This window comes from Hetaerina americana, unplaced genomic scaffold (assembly GCF_022747635.1).
Source record: "Hetaerina americana unplaced genomic scaffold, ioHetAmer1.1.p SCAF_1, whole genome shotgun sequence".
Lineage (NCBI taxonomy): Eukaryota > Metazoa > Arthropoda > Insecta > Odonata > Calopterygidae > Hetaerina > Hetaerina americana.
In genome coordinates, this window is record NW_027286069.1 from 73,072,074 (window position 1) to 73,092,247 (window position 20,174).

At 37.8% G+C, this 20,174-nt stretch overlaps 1 protein-coding gene across 4 annotated transcripts; it reads left to right on the plus strand.

Moving 5' to 3' along the window:
• The first annotated feature begins 4,222 nt into the window (after positions 1 to 4,222).
• ogre (optic ganglion reduced) lies at positions 4,223 to 17,461 on the plus strand. 4 transcript variants are annotated; one of them, XM_071591378.1, is made up of 4 exons: positions 4,223 to 4,320; positions 8,037 to 8,502; positions 9,139 to 9,294; positions 14,439 to 17,461. In XM_071591378.1, the coding sequence occupies exons 2-4, from the start codon at positions 8,107 to 8,109 to the stop codon at positions 15,096 to 15,098; spliced, it is 1,212 nt and encodes a 403-aa protein (XP_071447479.1). In that variant the 5' UTR covers positions 4,223 to 4,320; positions 8,037 to 8,106; the 3' UTR covers positions 15,099 to 17,461. The 4 variants fall into 4 exon arrangements, with proteins under 4 accessions (XP_071447479.1, XP_071447496.1, XP_071447484.1 ...); XM_071591395.1 differs by lacking the exon at positions 4,223 to 4,320 and adding an exon at positions 4,571 to 4,608; XM_071591383.1 differs by lacking the exon at positions 4,223 to 4,320 and adding an exon at positions 4,614 to 4,634.
• Positions 17,462 to 20,174: the final 2,713 nt, after the last annotated feature.

Sequence of the window (20,174 nt, forward strand, 5' to 3'; positions counted from 1 at the left end):
AGGAATGCCATGCAATGTTTTCATGTTTTCGTGGTAGTACATACACAAGTTGGGTTACTGGTATGTTAATGCATTGATTAAGGAAACGTTTTCACAATAAGGATGCCTAAAGTCATACGTATTCTTCCAGAAGGGAGGGACCTGAGATTTTTTTTTCAGTTATGTGGAAATTGATCCGATATTAAATCAGGAGTGCGGAAGTAGCCCAAAATTTTGAACGAGAAGGTCGTCCATCAATGCTCGGACGGATTTTTCCAATTCAAATTTAAGAATGAAACAGCAATTTCTTGAAGATGATTTGTAGGGTAGTTAAAGAAAACCGCCCGTAGCGGTGAAAAAAATGGGGACGTATAACGTGTATTTTTCATATGATATCTACCAATGAAGCAGAAGGTATGTACTAAGTTTCCGAGGATGATGTTTTGAGTGTCAACTTAATTAAATCCTTTTTTTGCTTCTTATAATGTGGCATTTTCCCTCATTTTATTTTATTTTGTTTGTATAGCGTACGAGACTTCCATTTTATGTTTTATGGATCTGGGAGGACATGTAGTGTTTTGCAAAATTCATTTATCACAAAATTAACCTTTCAACCTTAATCATATCTGCTGTATAGTATCGCGAAAGTGAATTTAAATTTACTTTTGAGAATCTCGCCCAAATAAATGGGTTGAGGAAGTAGCAAACAATAATTACAGGGCTAAGCGTAGTAAGATGGCATTTTACCTTGGCAGACGGCCATGCAATTATTCTCCGATAATTAAACCCACCGTACTACTTCATTTCAGCTGCGTTTTTTTCGGAGTTTGACTTACTCTTGTGTGCCATTATTGAGGTGTATTTCGTAAAATATTTGTCGGAAAAATATGAAGATTTTTTGGCGTTTAAGATTCGAAGAAAAGAGAAATGGTTCGTGGAGGAGTTTCAGGTTATTTAAGAAGTGGCCGGATGTAGAGGCTGTGGAAGAATTTCTTGGATAGCCGGGGAAGAAGAAGCAGAAAGAAATGGTGAGCGTTTACAAATTATGGCACATAACATGAGGAGTCGAAGGAAGGGTAGTGCGTGGCAAATGGTAACTTCGTTTTGTGTACGTTTTGAGAAGTTCCCAAAAATATTATTGGGTTTTCGGGCATCGCCTAAAACCTAGCGGTGGGCGGTGACCTAACCCCCCCCGCCACAAGCCCTTGCGGCGGTTTGCAAAATATTATGTAGATGTAACTCAATTTCGCCGACCCGGTGTATAAAATAATGGCACTTTAAACTTCTCCCGCATCTAAATGAAGCAAAAAACTTCTCACTGTGCTTTGTACGTGTCAAGAAGTCTGTGATACCACCAAGCGGAACCGAGAGTGATGAATCAGTGATCCAAGGCAGCGTGGGGGGTTGAGCGGAGCAAGGTTTTTTTTATGGAGGGTCGACAACAGCTGTGAGCAGAAAAACCACCCAGTGTGACCATCGTGAGTGTTGACATTTTCACCAAAAATTTCCGAAGGACAATAATTTTTTTCCACCCGGGTACTAGTATGAAATTTTTCATTAAACGACTGCAATGACGTTTTGGCGTATCGCGAGCCTCATCCAGCGTCACCCGGCGGATGAACTCCGGCAGACGGAGAAATAATTATGCAGGCGAGAAGAGGGGAGGGAGTGGAATTACCCCAGTTTCCTCGGTGGGCGTAGGGAGGATATTCCGTTTCAGCCGCAACCCGGTCGTGCGAATACATCACAATGCCTTGCGTCGAATTCTGGCCAACGGAACTCCCTCTAATGTTCTCTCCCACGTCCACCCCACCCACACCGCCAACCTGGCCACCACTCTATTCCGCAATGCGTTCGAGATACCCTTACGAAGATATTCACGGCCGCTGCGTCCGCTTGTGCTAATAATGTATATATTACCTTTAATCAGATACTACCACAGATTTCCTACACGTGTTAAAGCATTTGAAACATAAACTTAAATATTGCATTTTTTCTCGTGACAAATAAACTATAACTTGACCATGAACCAGTATTTTCTTGGCTTACTATAGCTTTATAGCTATGATTCATTATAATTTAATAATGCGTGGGTCATTTCAGCAAATTGTCAGCAAACTGACATGGACTCACCTGCCTACATCTACATCTACATCTACTCAATACCCCGCAAGCCGCCGCAAGGGCGTGTGGCGGGGGGTGCTAGGACACCACCCATAATTTAGAAAAGACATGATAACAGAGGATTAGGTTTTTCATTGGTAGAATTTCAGTCATTTTGTCATGTCACGTCGCTAGAACAAGCAAATATCATTTTACCTTCACACAAGATTCACGCCTGAGGCGGAATTCCGACCTGTGCCTCTCGGCTTAGCGATCAGAAAATTGTGTGAGCGAAAGATTCCATTTGCGCACACTCAATAACATCCTGGAGATTTTAACGATCGAAAAAAATATGTTAAATATATTGCGGGGTGAGAGTTATTTATTTATGAGCGTGTAAACAGATAATCGTCTGGAATTATTTACTAATATATTTTCACGGTGATATTTTATGTACTTAACACAATCTGGATGAAGCGCTTTGATAATTATATATTTGTAGTCCCCTTTCGTACGCAATGATGGCATGCTGGCTTTAAATCATCCGGTTATCTCGAGGGTTATTTTACAATGAGATGAAATCTAGATTTGAAAAATCGAGTTTGGCTGCTCTGACATTCTGCCATCGGGCCTAAGAATTAAAATTACCACAGAGGAGTCCGGAGAATTTTATTTGGTTTCTAAATTGTTAACAATATCTAATATTTATTCCATGATTTATTAAATTTCGGGAGCCTTAAAAATACGTACTTAATTGGGAAAATGAAGGAATTAGAAACTATATCTTAGGGATTCTCTCAACTTTGGCATCAGCATTCTTTTGACGGACGTAATGGCGTACTTGCTGATTATTTTTATAGGCTGTGAAGAGCGAATTTATGCATCATCCAGGGTTCGGAAAGTAAGTATGGGATAGCCTTCCTATTCAGGAGTGGGACCCTCCCCAAAAAAAACGACTTCCGTTCCAGAAGACTGCAGAATTGGTGTCCGCGTGTTTTCCTAGCCTTCTTCTTTGGCGTATTATTATTTTCAATTCCAGGATCTCCTGTCTATTCGCTTTTACTCTGGCTCCTGAGTGAAAGTAAAATCGGAACGCCTAACGTTAGTATTATTATATTGATAGGAATGAGCTCTTACGGCTAGTAATATATAATAAGTTTTTTATATATAATAAGTAAGTAATATACAATAAGTAAGGAGTTTCACATTCATTATATGCCTAACGTTAGCACTGAGAAATGTGATAGTGCGTAAATTTGTAAGTAGTTCCTTGAACTTACCATTTCATTGAGTTAAACTCGAAATCCATTCAGCCAAACATAATCTTTGTCATGCTAAATCGGCATTGACCGGAATTCATTGATTAGATGAAGATAGAAATGAGCTTCATCGCTCACGGGGAAGGCTTATTGTGGACAAAAATATTTCGTTAAAAGGGTAAAATTGAGTTATTAGGTATCTCCCATTCTAGGCAACGTTTAGCAGGTGCTACCCTTCCGCTTTACTTGATGACTTGAAAAGTTGAAGCTATTAAATGCTACGCATAATTTTATATAGCTTTATTCTGGCGGGTTATTACTGATAAACTTTCATCAGGTATTGCCTGAGAGTCTATCTTTGAAGCAGAAGGTAGTTTTTCATGTTTAAAATTTATTTTATATGAATTGATAGTTTTACCAAATCTGTATTCAAGTTACCTAATGGAATGATTTATCAACCCGCGATAATTTGCTGGTATTTACTTACATCTACATAATTCCCCGCAAGGGCGTGTGGCGGGAGTTACATACATTAAAATGTAAACTTCGCACTTTGATGGCTCCAGTCATGCATGTAATTACATTCGATCAAATCTCAAAAGCTGCGTAGAACTAAAACGAGCATAAAAGAAATAAATTCATAGCCAGACTTGTCATGCCTGCATCGCTGCTTATGCTCCTCTGATTAACCATTACTATTCTCTGCATTGTAAGAGTGTACAGTCAGCGGTCCTTGGTTACTGGGAAGAGAAGACTGCGGAGGGGAAGATAAGGGGGAAGAAAGAGAGCGGTGTGGGGGGGAGAGGATAGGGTGAAAGCTTGAAGGGAGGGGAAGGCACGCTAGTGACGTCTACGCATGCCCCGACGAAAACAGCGCAGGGCGGCAAGTAGGAGAAGTAGCGAGCTGCTGTAGAACGGTATCCTCGCTTTGAGGAACACTGCTGCAAGTTGCTGCTGTACTGCTGGCTGGAGTAAAAAGGTATGAGTGCTTGTTTTTTTATTCTAAGATATGCCGTGTTAACTAGTCGCACCTCATTTCCTCCTTAAAATTTCGGAAAAAAATTGCGTTTCATCTTGTCACGGTATTTAATACTGGTTTCAACGTTCATTTCTACTCGATAGTCAACTATTCGACGAAGGAGCAGGGAGGGGAAGTAGTGGGGGAGGTTGTATTTATATTTTGGTAAGAAGACGAGTGGGAGTTTATATGGCCTTCAACCTGTGTGCACCTTTGAGGTGCGTTCAACTCTTGTGAACTATTTTTGCGGCGAGGTTCACATTTAACAGCAATGGGTACGGCAGGATGCATGTGTTTTTCGTGGTTAAGAACGAACATCCATCGTGGTTGTAAAAGCAAGGCCAGGTAGCAGCGTGTGCTTGCGTTCAATAGATTGCGTGTTACCTTTGCGCCTGTTAGCTTAGGGTAAAATATGCTATTTGCTGCTTGTTTAGAAATTTCAAGTCTTTGTATTATCACCTGTGGAAAGACTGCCAGTATTGCACAACATCAGGAGAGCAATTCAATTAGTTCAACTTGTTTGTGTATCAGCTGTTTGGCTTTCTAGCAGACCTACATGCAGCACACATGCAAGCAACCTTTCGCCTAATTGGTATTTTCTTTTTTTGTAATCAAATTACACGGGTATTTACCATGCATGCCGCTCGAGATGTTTTACTAGTTGCCTTTTCACTGTTCACTGGTGTATGGCTAATATTTGGAACTCTCCTTTGAGAATCTTTATCGCAGTTGTTTTCGACTTCTTTCTCCGTTTTGTTGTTCCTGTTTTCTTATTGTTAATAGTGATTGATGGTGACTCACGATTAGTCGTTCCGCTTACGGTACTAATGGTAAGGTTTGTTTCGCATTTTATCATATGCTAATTGTAGACAATCAAGTAGTCCATGATGTGTGCGTGGAGGATGGCAGTGGCAAGGAACCTATTATTTTGGAAAGCCATTCAAGGGTATTTTACATAATTTTTCACGCAGTGTAAATTAATGCGTTATTAATCGTCGTCTGTAATTTTAAATCAAGTTCCAATCATGCAGCAACTGCTTAAATCGAAACAGGTTTACTTAAGAGAAATATGTAACTGGTTTATTAAAGTCTTAATAACTGCAATGAACTAAATTTATATTCACCACCGCCCATGGCCATAGTACCATCTTTACATACGTACACCCTCTTGGTTTCTACCTTAATAAGCACCTGAAGGTTGGTCCTATAGTAGCAGCTGATACTTAAGACTAGCATATTATTTTTGATCGACGATCCTGTAATCATTACAAATGCTTAATATTGGGCGGTTTCATCTACAAGCGACAATTGTTGGTAGTGTGTTGTCATTGCCAACTATTTTTTTTTATCATCTTACCGGCACATATTTTTATTAAGCTAAAGGCACAGTTAATCGAAATGAAACAACTCGGTGAATCGTGGCCTCACGTTGTTGTTAATTGAAATATAATCTGGTTTTATAATTCTTTTTCAGAATGTAGCAAAGCGATTCACTTAAGTCTAAAGTGTATTTCTCAAGAAATGGTGTGACTCATTACGTAGTGATTTCCTTGTTAAAACCATTAAAAATATTCAGCATGTGTAATGTTAATGACGACTGTAGTTGTGAAAGTGGCTGACATATTCTCCATGTGGATTGACATTCTCAGAGTAGGGGGATCAGGAATTTATTTTGTTGTTTGCTGTTATTCATTAGAATTAGGAACTCAGGTAGTCCATAAGCATCACTTAAAATCAAGCCCAGGTCCCCCAGGCCAGTTAATGAGATAGGCTTCAATGCCAATACATGCCCTTATAAATTTGTTTGACCACTAACTTTGTTGCTTCCTTTCAGTAGTTAGAATGGCCATTAAACATCAAGGGCCAGTGCATGTGGTCAAGTAATACTTCTAAAATTATGCTCTTTTTAGTTTCTGGAGAGCAATGGTGCATTGTAATAACCCCCTGTTGTATGCCTCCATTACATATTTTCTTACCCTTATGTATGCTTATTGTACTGTACAATATGAAAACGAATAAATAATATTTGGCTTTCTCTGTGAACAGCATTCATGAAGAATTCTTGGGTTTCACGTAGTGTTGAAGAGCAACAGTGTTTACATTGTCTGACTCCACCTTTGTTTTCATCTTTATAGCGATGTGATGGGGTCGGTCATTGAAGCATCATTGTTCTTAAATGCTACCTGGTGTGAAACATGATAAATATTCGTGGATTCGAGGATGTCACTTATGGGATGAAACAAGTCTAACTGCATTAATGAAGTCGGGTGAAATCAGCAAAGTATTCCTCTTATCCTCTACTCTTCCTCGTAAAATAAATAATTTAAATTTTGGCGATTCATTTTCTTCCAAATGCAGACATTTTAGAACGGTGTATTCCAATCAGAATGAGGTATACTGCTTCCCAGCTATATTTTAAATAATTTGCTCACATCAGTGGGATAGGTAATTGAACCTGGGACCCTTTTGGTGAAAGTCAATAGTCTGGTGCCAGTGTGGGGTTTCTCATTATCCCTTCTTATGATCATATAGTCCTTATTATTCATCTTCCTCCAAGTTATATCACCTACCCACAATTGTCCGGAAACTATCTCTGATTATGTTCCATTGGACCAGAATTTTTTAACATATTTCTGTTTGAATTTTCTTTTAATATTAAAATTGATCACTCTTTTGTAGAGAGGGAAGGTCTTTATAGTATGGGGCCTTAATGTCTTGGTACAGAGCTCATGAAATCTACCAATGGTTCAAACTGGGCTTCTTAAAAGTATGGATTTATGTAGTCCTATCCAAGTCTTATTCTTAATCATTTGGCACTGATCTGTCAAGAGAAACTAACACAGTTCTGTTAAATTTCATTGCTATTCAACTGGTAGTTTTCTTATGCAGTAAATGATTTTGTTCATATTATTTTCATTATCACACTGCATAGTTGCATAAAAGTTAATTTTGTTTTTCCTCAGGCTCGAGGCATTCTCATGCACACACTTCTGATTTAAATGAATCATCCATACCCCAGTGTTCTCGCTCAAATTACAGTACTATTATTTGGTAGTCTACCATTTAAGGTAGGTTTTACTTACATTTATAGCCTCTCTTAACAAACAAAATCTGTCACCTCACGCCACAATAAACCGTTCTTCAAAATACATACATCCTATCTACAGTATCTCTCATCCATTTCCCACCCCTGCCTTTCTTGCCTTATATCCTCCCCTCTATCGGTGTCTTCGGCATTCCATTGCCATGACTTTCGGAATTCCATAGTTGTGTACCTTCCATCATCCTCAACATGATTTCATGTTGACGTCTACATGTTGATTTTTCATCCTTGTTAATTCATCATAGTGTATGATTAACTGTATTATGATTGATTTTTACTCTGAAGAGACAGATGAAATACGTGTCTCTACTTCCAAGATTAGTTAAATTCATTGTCATTTATAAAGAATAGTTCCTCATTTATTTAAATTTGAAACTTAGGTATGCATTCACTTTTAAGTTTGTCATGAACTGTGTAATTATGACATGTATAAGGTATTCCTAAATTGTGTCTAATGTTTACCTTTGTCTACATTCTAATAATGAGTTATAAATTTAAAAATGATACTATTAATGGGAATGTTTATTATTGCAGTGCTTAGAAACTCATGTTGTATTGGCTTCTTTTGTTACAGTTTGGCCCCCAGTGAGGGGCTCTGTAAGATCTGATATTGCTGACAAGATAGGTGATACCAAACAGCCGCAATGTATAAGCTCCTTGGTGGATTGAAGGACTACCTCAAGTGGCAGGACATCGTGACAGACAATGCTGTCTTTAGGTTGCACAATCTATTCACAACAGTCATGCTACTCTCCTTTTCACTCATTGTCACGGCCACACAGTATGTGGGCAATCCTATACAGTGCATTGCATCTGGAGTCCCAATGAAAGTGATCAACACATACTGCTGGATTACGTCCACGTTTACGATGCCAGATGCATTCTATAGACAAGCTGGCGTGGAAGTAGCACATCCTGGAGTCGGGCCTGATATCCCAAGAGGTTTGCCTGGTGGAGGATTGTATGGGCGAGGTGCTGAAGATGACCCCCGTAAATATTACACCTACTACCAGTGGGTGTGCTTCGTGTTATTTTTCCAGGTTTGTGATTAGTCTCGGGTTTAATATCCAATAGTATATTTCTTCATTTATTGGTTTTTTTGTCTTTTTTTAGCTGTAATCAAACTGCAAACACTTTTGAGGTATGATTTAATCAGAAATATATCAGTTTTGCATTTTTAAATCCCTTAATTATTACCTCTTCGTTATTATTCCTTGGAATGATCATATTTATATACAATCATCCAATGATTGCATAGTTGTAATTATATATGCTAGGTTGTCCCGTCAATGTTGGAAAGCAACTTCATGTACGCAGTCAGTACCTATGGATTTTTTTAGCATTCAAAATGTCTAATTGGCAGTGAACTTATTCCTTGATGGCTCATGGAATAATAATCGCATTTATTACTAATTGTCCTTTCATATTTTTATTCATATGTTTCTGTTGAAATAATTTTATGTGGCGCAAAATTATTGAATTAATGTTTGAAAATGAACAGATTGCTGGGGTTGTTGCATTTTTGTTTATGTTATGTCCGTGCTATGATTTTTGTCAGTTTTGGTGAACTAAACTTCGCAAGTGCTGAATACGGTCGCTAATTGATCTTTTGTATCAGGAGTAAGCATAGCCAATCATGCATGAGTTAACATATTAACTTTCCTTTTTTGTGACAGGCCATCTTGTGCTACACGCCAAAGTGGCTTTGGGATAACTGGGAAGGTGGACTCATGCGCACCATTGTTATGGGCCTAAATGTTGGCTTGCACACAGAAAAAGACAAAAAGAAGAAGAAAGAGGTGCTCATTGACTACCTCCTGAAGCACATAAAAGTGAGTAATGTTTACTTTTCCTTAGGGTCTTAAGGTGGAACTACTCGATGGGTATATTCAACCAATGGTGCAAAGTTGATACAAATTGCACCTGCATTGTTTACATTAATGATTTTCCTGAAGAGAACCACTTACCAAGATCGAGTCAGTGGTTAAATTTAATCCATAAATCCTTCCCTTCACCTTTAATATCCACTACTTCCATATTGGCTGACCTCTAGGGCTCTCGCCAAATCTATTTTTCTTACCTTGATTAATGTTTCTTTGTTATTCTCCTATTGTCAGCATTTTTTCCTTTGCCATGCCAACATTACAAATGTTTCTAATTTATGCTCTTCTTCCCTCCGACCAAATTTCAAAACATTCCGTTTGTACATTCTAATTCAAAGTCCTTAGTGTATCATTGCATTAAAATATTTTTATAATTTATCTCCTTTTTTAAATAAATGTCCATTATTTTAATTGACTTCATCTTTTAATGCCATTTCTAACTCTGTCCATTTTTATTCGGAGTAATTAGTTCTGGAATAATTCCACTGTGACATAAAGGCAGACTTGGTAATTTTTCACTTACTTGTCAAGTACTATGGATTTGTTCATATTTTCCCATGAATTTGTTCATAATTTGATGTTTATTTCAGTATAATTATTTCTTAGAATCTAATTACATTTGGTTTATTATGATTTATCTTCATTACAAATCTCTCAAACTGATTCTCTGCTGTAATTAATAGTGATTGCAATCTGTTGGCTGGCTCAGTGACGAATGAAGAGTGGTCATACTCAAGTATGAATATATATTCAACAGATTAAGACCAGATACAGAGGAAGTTTATCATTATGAGAAAAACAAATTAGCACTTTTCTACAGGTTTATTGGTAACTTAAGTGTTTTGGTGCACAACCATAACCAATAAACGTGTGAAAAGACCAAAGTTTTTTTTCTCATAGCTCAAATATGATGTGAAGAAATCCTTATTTTCATTTCTAACTCTCCACAAATATCTATTTTCTTCAGTATTTACGAAAATAGAGGAATATAAAATCAATCAGAATGTTTTTCCTGTTTCGTGGAAAGTAAATTGGGACAAACGAATGAGTATATTGCAGAAAATAGGGCTTGATTGGAGGGACAGGAGGCTAATCCGCAACCTTTACATGTCTCAGACTGCTCAAGTGCGAGTGGGGAATGGAGAGTGCTGATGGGCAGTGATAGGAAGAGGTGTAAGGCAGGGTCATCTATTAGCCCTAGTCCTGTTCAATGTATATGTGGAGGAAATGGTTATAGAGGCATAGGAAGAACTGCTGGTAGGAATGAAAGTCGGGGGGAAATTTGTAAAATCAGTTAGGTTTGCTGATGACCAAGCTTTTGTTTGTCAGCCAGCCAAGGGGTTGCAAGCATTGCTGAGTGAATTGGAAATTCAGTGCGATAGATATGGAATGAGAATCAATATAAATAAAACAAAGGGAATGCGATTTTCCGAACATAAAAAGGCTACGCTAAAGATTAAAATAAGAGGGTAAAAAATAGAGCAGTTGGAACAATTTACGCATATCGGAAGTGTTTCGGACAAACACGGTCAAAGTAGTAGGAATGTAAGGAGAAGAATTGCGCTAGGCAAAGAGGCTTTCACAAGGAGGAGGGAGTTGATGACAGGGACGTTAAGTAAGGATGTTTAGAAAAGACTTGTCAAAACTTTGATATGGAGTGTGATTATGTACAGGATAGAAAAGCAGGAGAATGCCTGTGACATTGTACGTACGGTATTTCTTCACAAAATCTTGTTCCTCTAAAAGCCCCAAAATTTCAGAGTTTAAGAGGGCGCCTTGATAGCTTAACTGGCTAAAGCACTCGACTGGATATTGAGGGATCTGGGTTCGAATCCTAGTCAAGGTGAATGATTTTTACTCTCTGAAATTGTTGCTTTGAAATGCACATTAGCGGATGACTCCGTTAAAAGTTACTGTTGCGGCATCTCCCGCAGTGTCTTTGGAAATAGATTGGAGACTTTAGAAATTGGGTCTGGAGAAGGATGGAGAAGATATGGACCGAAAGGAAAACAAACAAGAAAGTGCTGCGTATGGTGCTGCGGTGGGGAGTGATAAGGGATTGATAGGAGAAATTATATGGAGACAGAAGAGATGGTTGAAACAATGGGATGTTGATGGCTCTAAAAGAGGGGAAAATGTTAGACGAATGAGGAAAGGGCAGGAATAGCGTATAGATATTGGATGGGATGAAGAGAGGAAGGAAGTACACAGAGATGGAGTGACTTTTTGTGGAATTAGGTGTTGGGTTATATTTTGTTAGGAGAAGCAAAATATTTATTTATCAGTTGTGACCATCCGAAATTTTCCTTAACTGGTAGATTACCTAATAATAATACAAATATGATGTTGTTGGTAAAGGCAACCCTGTCTAAATGCAGTGGCCTCTCCCATTTTCCGTATGTTGCCCAGTCTTGTCCTGAATTGTATGCTAGTTTTGAAAAATCTCCTATGTCCATGTTTCCCTATATCAAGCAATGCTTCATTAACTTTGCTTACTCTTTCGTTTAACTTTTCTTAATTGGTGAAGTAAATGAATAGTCTTTATTCATATTGATGCTTTCATTGCAGTGGTGGCATTCAAATTTTCCCCTTCAAAACCCAAATTATTTATCAAATTTGTACACATTTGCTTGCTTCCTCTCCTTAAGACTTATTTTGGTGCTCTTTTTTAGTTCACATTAACTGTGTATTTTTCAGTTTCTTTTTGTATTTTATTTTTTATTTCCTCTTGTTTCTAGTTTATCCATTTCTCCACAATTTTGTTTGCTGTTCTTTTTATCAATTCAATAATAATATGTAATTACTCACCTGATCTATTTATACTGCACTCATTTCTGATGGTCCATTCATTACTTATCTTATACCATGTTGATCATACTCCCTTCCACAATAACTTACTCGTTCCTCTTGGCCTGTTGCATTCACTTTTCCTACTGTTTTTGCCCTGGTTGTCATCATCCACCTAACCCCTATTTCTCAAGGCCATTTTCTGTTGACCTATTTTCCACAGGTTTTTTCTTTTACTTAAGTTCCATATTGCATTTTGTCTGTTTACAATTGTCTTATATTTTTCTCTTATGTCTCTTTTCATGGCTTTATCTTTCTTTAAACTGCCTCTTCATAAATGTTAATTCTGTTGGTGTGCTTTTATTTCTTTCCCCTAACTTTTTCTGGACCATAACTTCTTATAGTGGGCTATAGTATGACCTCAGTCATCATTTGCTCCAATGCAAATTATGCAGTTGACTTCCTCTTAAGCTGGAATCTTTTCCCAAGTGGCCTATGTAGTAGTAGTAGTATTTAGGGGAGGCAACCGACAGCTGAGGTCATTTGTGCCATAGGGGATGGACAGGATAGGATGCAGGGTGGAGAGAAACCCGGCATTGGCATTAGCCTACTTTTTAAGAAAGGTGCCAAGGGGTCCGCAGCTTAACGTCCCATCCAACGGACGGCGTACTCACTCAAAGTGCCCTCCACAAAGCACCTCAAGTACTCAAGTAGGGATCAAGATACCTCTGAAAAATATTCAACACCACCGGGCTTTGAACCCGGGCCTGGGTGGGAAGCCAGTACGTTAGTCCCAGCAACATCTCGATCCCCTAGTATATTTGAGCTAATTATGTGAACAAAATAGTTTTGTGAGATGAAAGCAAACAATAAATTGTTACGTTCGTTCGCAGGTTTCCGCGGCGATGAGTAGGTGATTTCCACATTTTTCGGGCTGCGTCCGCCTATGTCGTTTAAATGTACAACAGTTTCGCCAGCTATCCTGCTGGCGTCCTCAGGTCAAGGATGAAAAGAAGCTTGTTGTCCCGTCTTATATAGGAAAAATCCGGCGCCAATACCGGGAAATTTCTTGGCCAATCAGGGAACGTCCTCATATTTGCGAGGAATAATTCTTTTCCACGCACTGTGGAGTGGATATCCATCCTCTCTGTTAAAACCCCTTCATCGCAGGGACTTCGGAAAGAATCGCGAGGGCTTTAAGGAAGCATGATGTGGTGACCAGATTCAACTGCGTCACCAAGATAGCTGACACCCTACCCGGACCCAAGGATGAAATTTCACCGTTAATATCAGAAGGCGTATACCAAGTGCCATGCTCCTGTGGCAAATGGTACATCAGTGAAACATGCAGAGCGCTGAAAACACGCATGAGTGAACACCAGAGGGCAACCATGGCCAAACAGTTTAGAGCATCGGCCATCGCTGAGCACGCCTGGAGTGAACCTGGACACTCTATTCTGTTTGACGACGCTAAAATAATAGCGAAAGAAGGAAAATACTTCCAGGAGAATAATCAGAGAGGCCATTGAAATCGTTAAAAGGCCAGAAAATTTTAACAGAGAGGATGGATATCCACTCCACAGTGCGTGGAAAAGAATTATTCCGCGCAAATATGAGGACGTTCCCTGATTGGTCAAGAAATTTCCCGGTATTGGCACTGGATTTTTCCTATATAAGACGGGACAACAAGCTTCTTTTCATCCTTGACCTGAGGACGCCAGCAGGATAGCTGGCGAAACTGTTGTACATTTAAACAATAAATTGTTACTTTTTCAAAATTTTTAATAAATCTATGAATTTCCTCAGGAAAAGAAAAGCATCAGTCAGATACCCTTCATGGAAGTCATATAATCTAATTATTCTAAGAACAGAGGAAAACCTATAAAAACTACTTAGGTTGTGGTGAAGCGGTACTACCATAGCAACATCTCTGGAAATAAGGGAAGAGCGTCTTACACTGTTAGTTTCAATGAATAATCAAAAATATTCTTTTTTTCGTGTTTTTCCTGTGATTCAACATTTTTGAAAATCAAGTTCATCTTCAGTTAATGAGGTGAATGACAACAATAGCACCTAAATTTGTTTTCTTTCTACCATTCCTGTATTCTAGCCATCCTTATGGTTACCTCTTATATTATCAGCTAAATACTCTCTCTGCTGTTACCATACTGAGTGTGATATAAACAATTAATGTAAACAAGAACTACTCTCCAAGTATAGGGAGAGATTTTGTATATTTCCATTGAGGAATAATTTTTCATGAGGATGACTGGGGATTTACAATGTTCGGTTTTATTTCTTTGCAGAGGCACAACATGTATGCCCTGAGATACTGGATGTGTGAGTTTCTTTGCCTTGTCAACATCATTGGCCAACTCTACCTAATGAACCACTTCTTTGATGGTGAATTCATATCTTACGGTTTGAAAGTGGCATCTTTCTCAGAGCAGTCACAAGAGGAACGTGCTGACCCTATGGTATATGTTTTCCCTCGGGTAACCAAATGCACATTTCACAAATTCGGTCCCTCTGGGTCTCTAGTTCGTCATGATTCCCTCTGCGTACTACCCCTCAATGTTGTCAATGAGAAGACATATGTCTTTTTGTGGTTTTGGTTCATTATCCTTGCCACGCTGCTGTCGGCGCTGGTTGCCTATCGTGCAATCCTCTTGGCTGCCCCTTCACTTCGTCCGAGACTCCTTTCAGCTCGACACCGTGGCAGTGTTCCAAGGGAAACTGCAGATATTGTTGCACGTGAAGCTGAAGTTGGTGACTGGTGGCTGCTGTACATGCTTGGGAGGAACATAGACCCATGCATATACAAAGAGGTTGTGGCGGAGCTTGCCAAGAAGATGGAGACTGCAGCTTCCAATAGTGGGCCACGCGTGCCGAGAGAAATGCCATCTGCTCCTTCTAGCTATGATGCACATCCACCTCACGAGAAACATTCCCTTACCGATGTGTAATTTATTTTAAGCAAACAGGTGTTCATCATCCACCTTTACGTTTGAGGTTTCCAAGGTGTGAGGCACGATTGAAATTGAAGGGACCGGTTTTCCCTTAGTGGACACAAATGACAGTTGGGTCTCTTTGACTCGGTAATAATTTGCTTTTGCTTTTGTCCATCAAATGAAAACGGAGAGGTAACCCTCAGAGGATGCGTAAATGACGAATTTGTAGGGTTGCTCGTGGAAGATGACCTTTTGATGTGTTCTGATGCTTTTGAAGGATTCTATTTATCGCCCAGAAATGTGATACAAACCAGTTGCCAATCGTGAATGGTGCATACGATTGTATGAGAGGTACAGTAATTGTATTTAAACCATCGCAGTTTTTTGTGCACTCTCAAAATTTTTACAATATCATTTGCAAAGCTTTTAGTCTCCTCATGAGTGCATTACTCTTGCCATAGGATTGGGGTAGCTGAAGGTTTGTGGTTTTGATTGTATTTACAACTTTTCTGACTAAACTGCTAAAAATTCACTTTTAAGCCAATTTTGAGGGGAGGTTTTTCTACTACAAAGCTTAAGCACATTTTACCATGAAGTGCTGCAAATATCTGAAAATATATTTTCTTTGCCTTTTAGGGTATTCCCATGTGTGATTGGTATTTTCTAAAGGGCATGCACACATACACATGATTTCATATACTGGAATAAGACTGAAATTGGGGAAGTTATAAAACTGTTAAGTCAAAATTAAATTGTTTTTTCTTAATCTCAGGTGCAAGTTCCCAATGCTACAAGTCCCTCTTTTTATGTCATAAAGTACAAACTTCCACCATGATTTGCCTTGGGATGCAATTTTCAGTTCACGTAATCATTGATAGGAAATCGGTTGCAAAAGCATGAAGTTTAATTTCTGATAGTTTTCGGTGAAATGAAAGAATATTTTTTTCGTTTCTAACCATTTATTTTCCATTGTGGCCATTTGGTTTTGAAAGTGCTTGAAACATCCTCTCTTTACTTCGTTATATTTTTGCAGCAAAGGTGCAAAATTTGTAGGAAATAACTCCGCATTATTTCTTGGCACAAGGTGCCATTCTATTTATCATTCTTCTTGGTTAGTTTTAATTCTATTAGTGGCTGTTATCAAAAGGTTAAAAAGACTTGAAATGAGTGCCTTTCTATATTTACAGTGTAGGTTTTAAAAAGTGGAATATTTGATTCATAAAAAAAATCTTTTAAAATTGATTTGAACACTGTACTGATTGCTCAAGAATTTATGACTGATCATTGACTTGTGTGTGAATATGATTTTGGAAGTTACTCTTGTTTAGTGTTTCCAAGTATTAAGGGGTAGGCCATTTAGCCTATCATATTATGTAGCTTGTATTAAGTTGTGCATATATATTTATGCATGAATGTACCCTTGTTCGATGTGCAAGGGAGCACAACAAATATGACATTGTGTTCTGATTGCTCACAATTTTTCAGAAACTGTTCTTTGTGAAAATACTTTTAGCGTGGTGACTTCTCCAATTTTCTATTAATTTTACCATTCCAATTGGTCAGGCATTCATGACATATATGTGTATTTGTAATTTGGTCGTGAATGAATTATCAAGAATTTTCACATTTCAGTCTGTGTATACTGAAGCAAGCATTCCTTTTTAAAATTTGAGAAGGAAAAGACCAATTTAGGTAAATGTTTAGATATTCACAGTCCAGTTGATGGATGATAAGTGGTGCTGCCCTCTCCTCCAGCCTGTGCACTATGGTGCATTACACATTTGTGCTATTTGATGGTTGGGCCTTTGGGCAGAGTTCTTTCACTAACTCTTAATGTGATACAGGAAGCATTTTTATAGAGAAATTGATAGGCTATGTTGGCACTCATTGTAGGATTTTGAGTGTTCAATTGATTTTATTTGTCTGATGGTGTGACCTATTTACACATCTTTGTAATAGGAAGTTGGTTCACATTTAAAAGGTATTTTTTACCCATGCTTTATTGCCTTTGGGCCCCGTCTCAAGCCTGATAATCATCTTTTATAAATATTTACAAATGTATTACAATAGGTGAAAGACACAAGGAAAATTTTTATAACCTTTTCCATGGTGGCTGTTTTGTGATGCTAAACATTGGTGAACTGAAAATTATTTGGCTTCTATGATAATAGTAATTTTTTTCTGATACAGTTCCTGCATTGTTGAAATGCCAATTGAAGAGGAATTTCATTTGAAATGTTTGTTTTTTTTTCAATTGATTGTGTAAATTATGATATTATTTTTTTTTCAAATTACGAAGACTGTTGCCTTGCTGAAGGCACGTGCATAAAGTGAACTTGTAATGTGTTCTACAATAAATATTATTACTTAGAACTTGACACATGTCGTTAAGTTTTATGGCCTTAAATTGATTTGTGCTTAAGTTTATATAAGTAACCCATTCATTCATTACAAAGCAATAACATTTTTAATAATACCAAGTTATACCAGAAATAGGACTGTTTTGTCATTTTCAAATATATATAGGACAGAGGGGTTGACCTAAGTTGTTCTGCAGTTGTTTTGCCTAAGTTGTTGAAACCTTAGTGTATGACTTAACTGAGACTGATTTGGATGCAGTAGGCTGGGGCTTGTCCCTTGGATATTCAGTTACTCTCTGACCTCCATTGTGTTCACATCATAAAACTACATGCTGTGCTGCCCAAGCTCGATTGCTTTTACAACCATCCCTTTATTTTGTGATGATGGTGTGAACCTGCACATAGTTGACCCTCATGGCTGAGGCACTCTCATTAGATTTCAGGAGATGGTGCCAAGTACATCATCTAGTGGTAGCCTCTGCGGCATCCACAATAGATTCTATTTGACAGCATTGAGTTTGAGCGGTCACACTTAGGAGCTGGTTGCCCCTTCCTAACAGTAGCAAAGTAGTCCCAGATATGTTTTAAAATAAGAGGCACCTTGAATTTCAAATCTCTTAAAATATATAGTTTGAAGAATTTTGTAATTGTTCAAATGACCCTAACAATAATGGCTAGCTTTAGTATTTATTTTTGACTAAACTAAATTTCCAGTTATTTGTTAACCTCAACTTGCACTAACTGATTATTTACAAACCATGGGTTAGAACATAAGTAGCTGAACCTTATAGGAGAAACAGTTTAATTTTGTATTGAATATTGTTTAAACATGGAAGTACATTCAAGAGAATGTAGGTCAGAAAAGGAAATATTTTGTACATGAACATCATGAGAAGAAATAAATTTTTATAGGTGCTTCATTGCCTCTGAAATATTATAATTAAGTGCACACATTTTTATTCTGGGGTGTTATGCCAGGTTGGAATTGGCAATTTTTATATTTGTGTGGAAATTTTGACTACTGTTGTGTTATTTTTAGGAAGTCTCATTAAGTTAGAAAAATGTCAAGAATAGATCACACTTCTTAGCTAAGATCATATGTATACATGCTCAAATCTGTCAACCCTTACTCCATATGCATATCTCATTATTTTGATCAATGGATTATTTGAAGCAGTATAGCCTGAGAAGCATAGTTTTAACAGCTGTAATAAGATTTGTCCTCACAATTTAAATACATAAGCTATTGTTTAGTCCCAACCGGAGGAGTCCTCATATAGGCAATTTAAGGAAATAGTCCTATCTTCTGAATTTGGTACCTTACTGAGACTACCGAAATGTCTTTTGCATATTTTTTTTATTAAACCAGGTAAAAGTTCCCCGGCACATACACTTTTCAACATAAGATAAAACATTTATTATAACAACGTCAGCATTTTCACATAACATTAATATGAAATTATTAAGCATACATTTAAAATGTTCTACATACTCTGGGTTAATCATCTAAATTAACCAATAATGGTGCATATAGGGAGGTGGGCTGTGAAAGAAGTTCAGCTGTGTACTGCTTCTCGCCTATTAGTTGAGAGTGCTGAAACTATTCATTTTTCAGTGGAAAATGATGGAGAAATGTAATGTTTTCTTTTGCTAATCGATGCATGAAAGATTTGCTGGTGTTCTCAGATGAAGTTTAGAAAAATGTTGAATGGGCTTCTTTGCCTACTATTTGTACAATCATGGATTTTATGATTTTTCAGTTCAATGTTTGTCTAAATGTCTAGTGATTAACCAGAAAATGACTTTGGGGAAAGTTAGAAGCTGGAGGGAAATATGAAAAGGCAGCTTGATGAGAAGCTGTGCTTATTCAGGTGGAACGATACAAATATAGGTAGGTATATATATTGAAGGGGTGGTACTTGATCCAGTTTCAATGGAATTATAATTGAATGAACTGAATATCCCTGGGAGAATAAAGGGTGATGGATAAGGAGATCACGCATTGGATATATGTGTATGCATGTAACCCACTGTTACAGTATGAAAGTCAATTTAAATAAGTATCCTGTTGTAGACAAAATGGGTTCCATGCTCCTTTAGATATAATTATATGTAGATTGAGTGACATTATTAATTGTAGAATGAACTTAGGAAAATCTGTTTCATGAGAGCAGATCATTTATGACAGACTGGTTGAATTGATGACATATTAAATAGCTAGTGATCATGTCCTTGGGAGGCCATTTGCTGAAATATTTAGTTGACTCAATTCTTCTCTTCTACCTACTCCACCAAATCTCAGAATTGAATCATGCTTATCAATTCAATTTTGGTACATGTCTTTTCCATTAAGATTGACCATGTGAATGGAAGAAGACTTCTGAGAGAAAGATAAACCTTTACCTGGGGATGGTCGATTGGCTCGGCAGTGGTTGATGTGATAATGTAATATGAGCACAGGAGGCTTGTTTTAAGGTTGCTTATGAGAGCAGAAACGGTGGCATCAGTGCAGTGAGAAGTCAAGGAAGGGAGAGAGAAATTGAGAGCATCACTGGAACCAACTATTGGATCAGAAAACATTTCTCTATAAGTTATAAATTTTGAATGCCTGTGGGTGCCCTAAATCTAGACAACATTATGGATTGTTGTCGTAGTAGTAAGACTACCTTTAATTGTAACGTGAACTGAAAATTTTCCCGGAAAAACTTGAAATTGAGTCCTGAAAACCTAA

Bases quoted from the DNA above. Each gene is read 5' to 3' on its own strand.
- ogre (XM_071591378.1), top strand. From the start codon at position 8,107: ATGTATAAGCTCCTTGGTGGATTGAAGGACTACCTCAAGTGGCAGGAC. The intron at 8,503-9,138 runs GTTTGTGATTAG...TTTTTGTGACAG, and splicing joins GCTTCGTGTTATTTTTCCAG to GCCATCTTGTGCTACACGCC. The intron at 9,295-14,438 runs GTGAGTAATGTT...ATTTCTTTGCAG, and splicing joins ACCTCCTGAAGCACATAAAA to AGGCACAACATGTATGCCCT.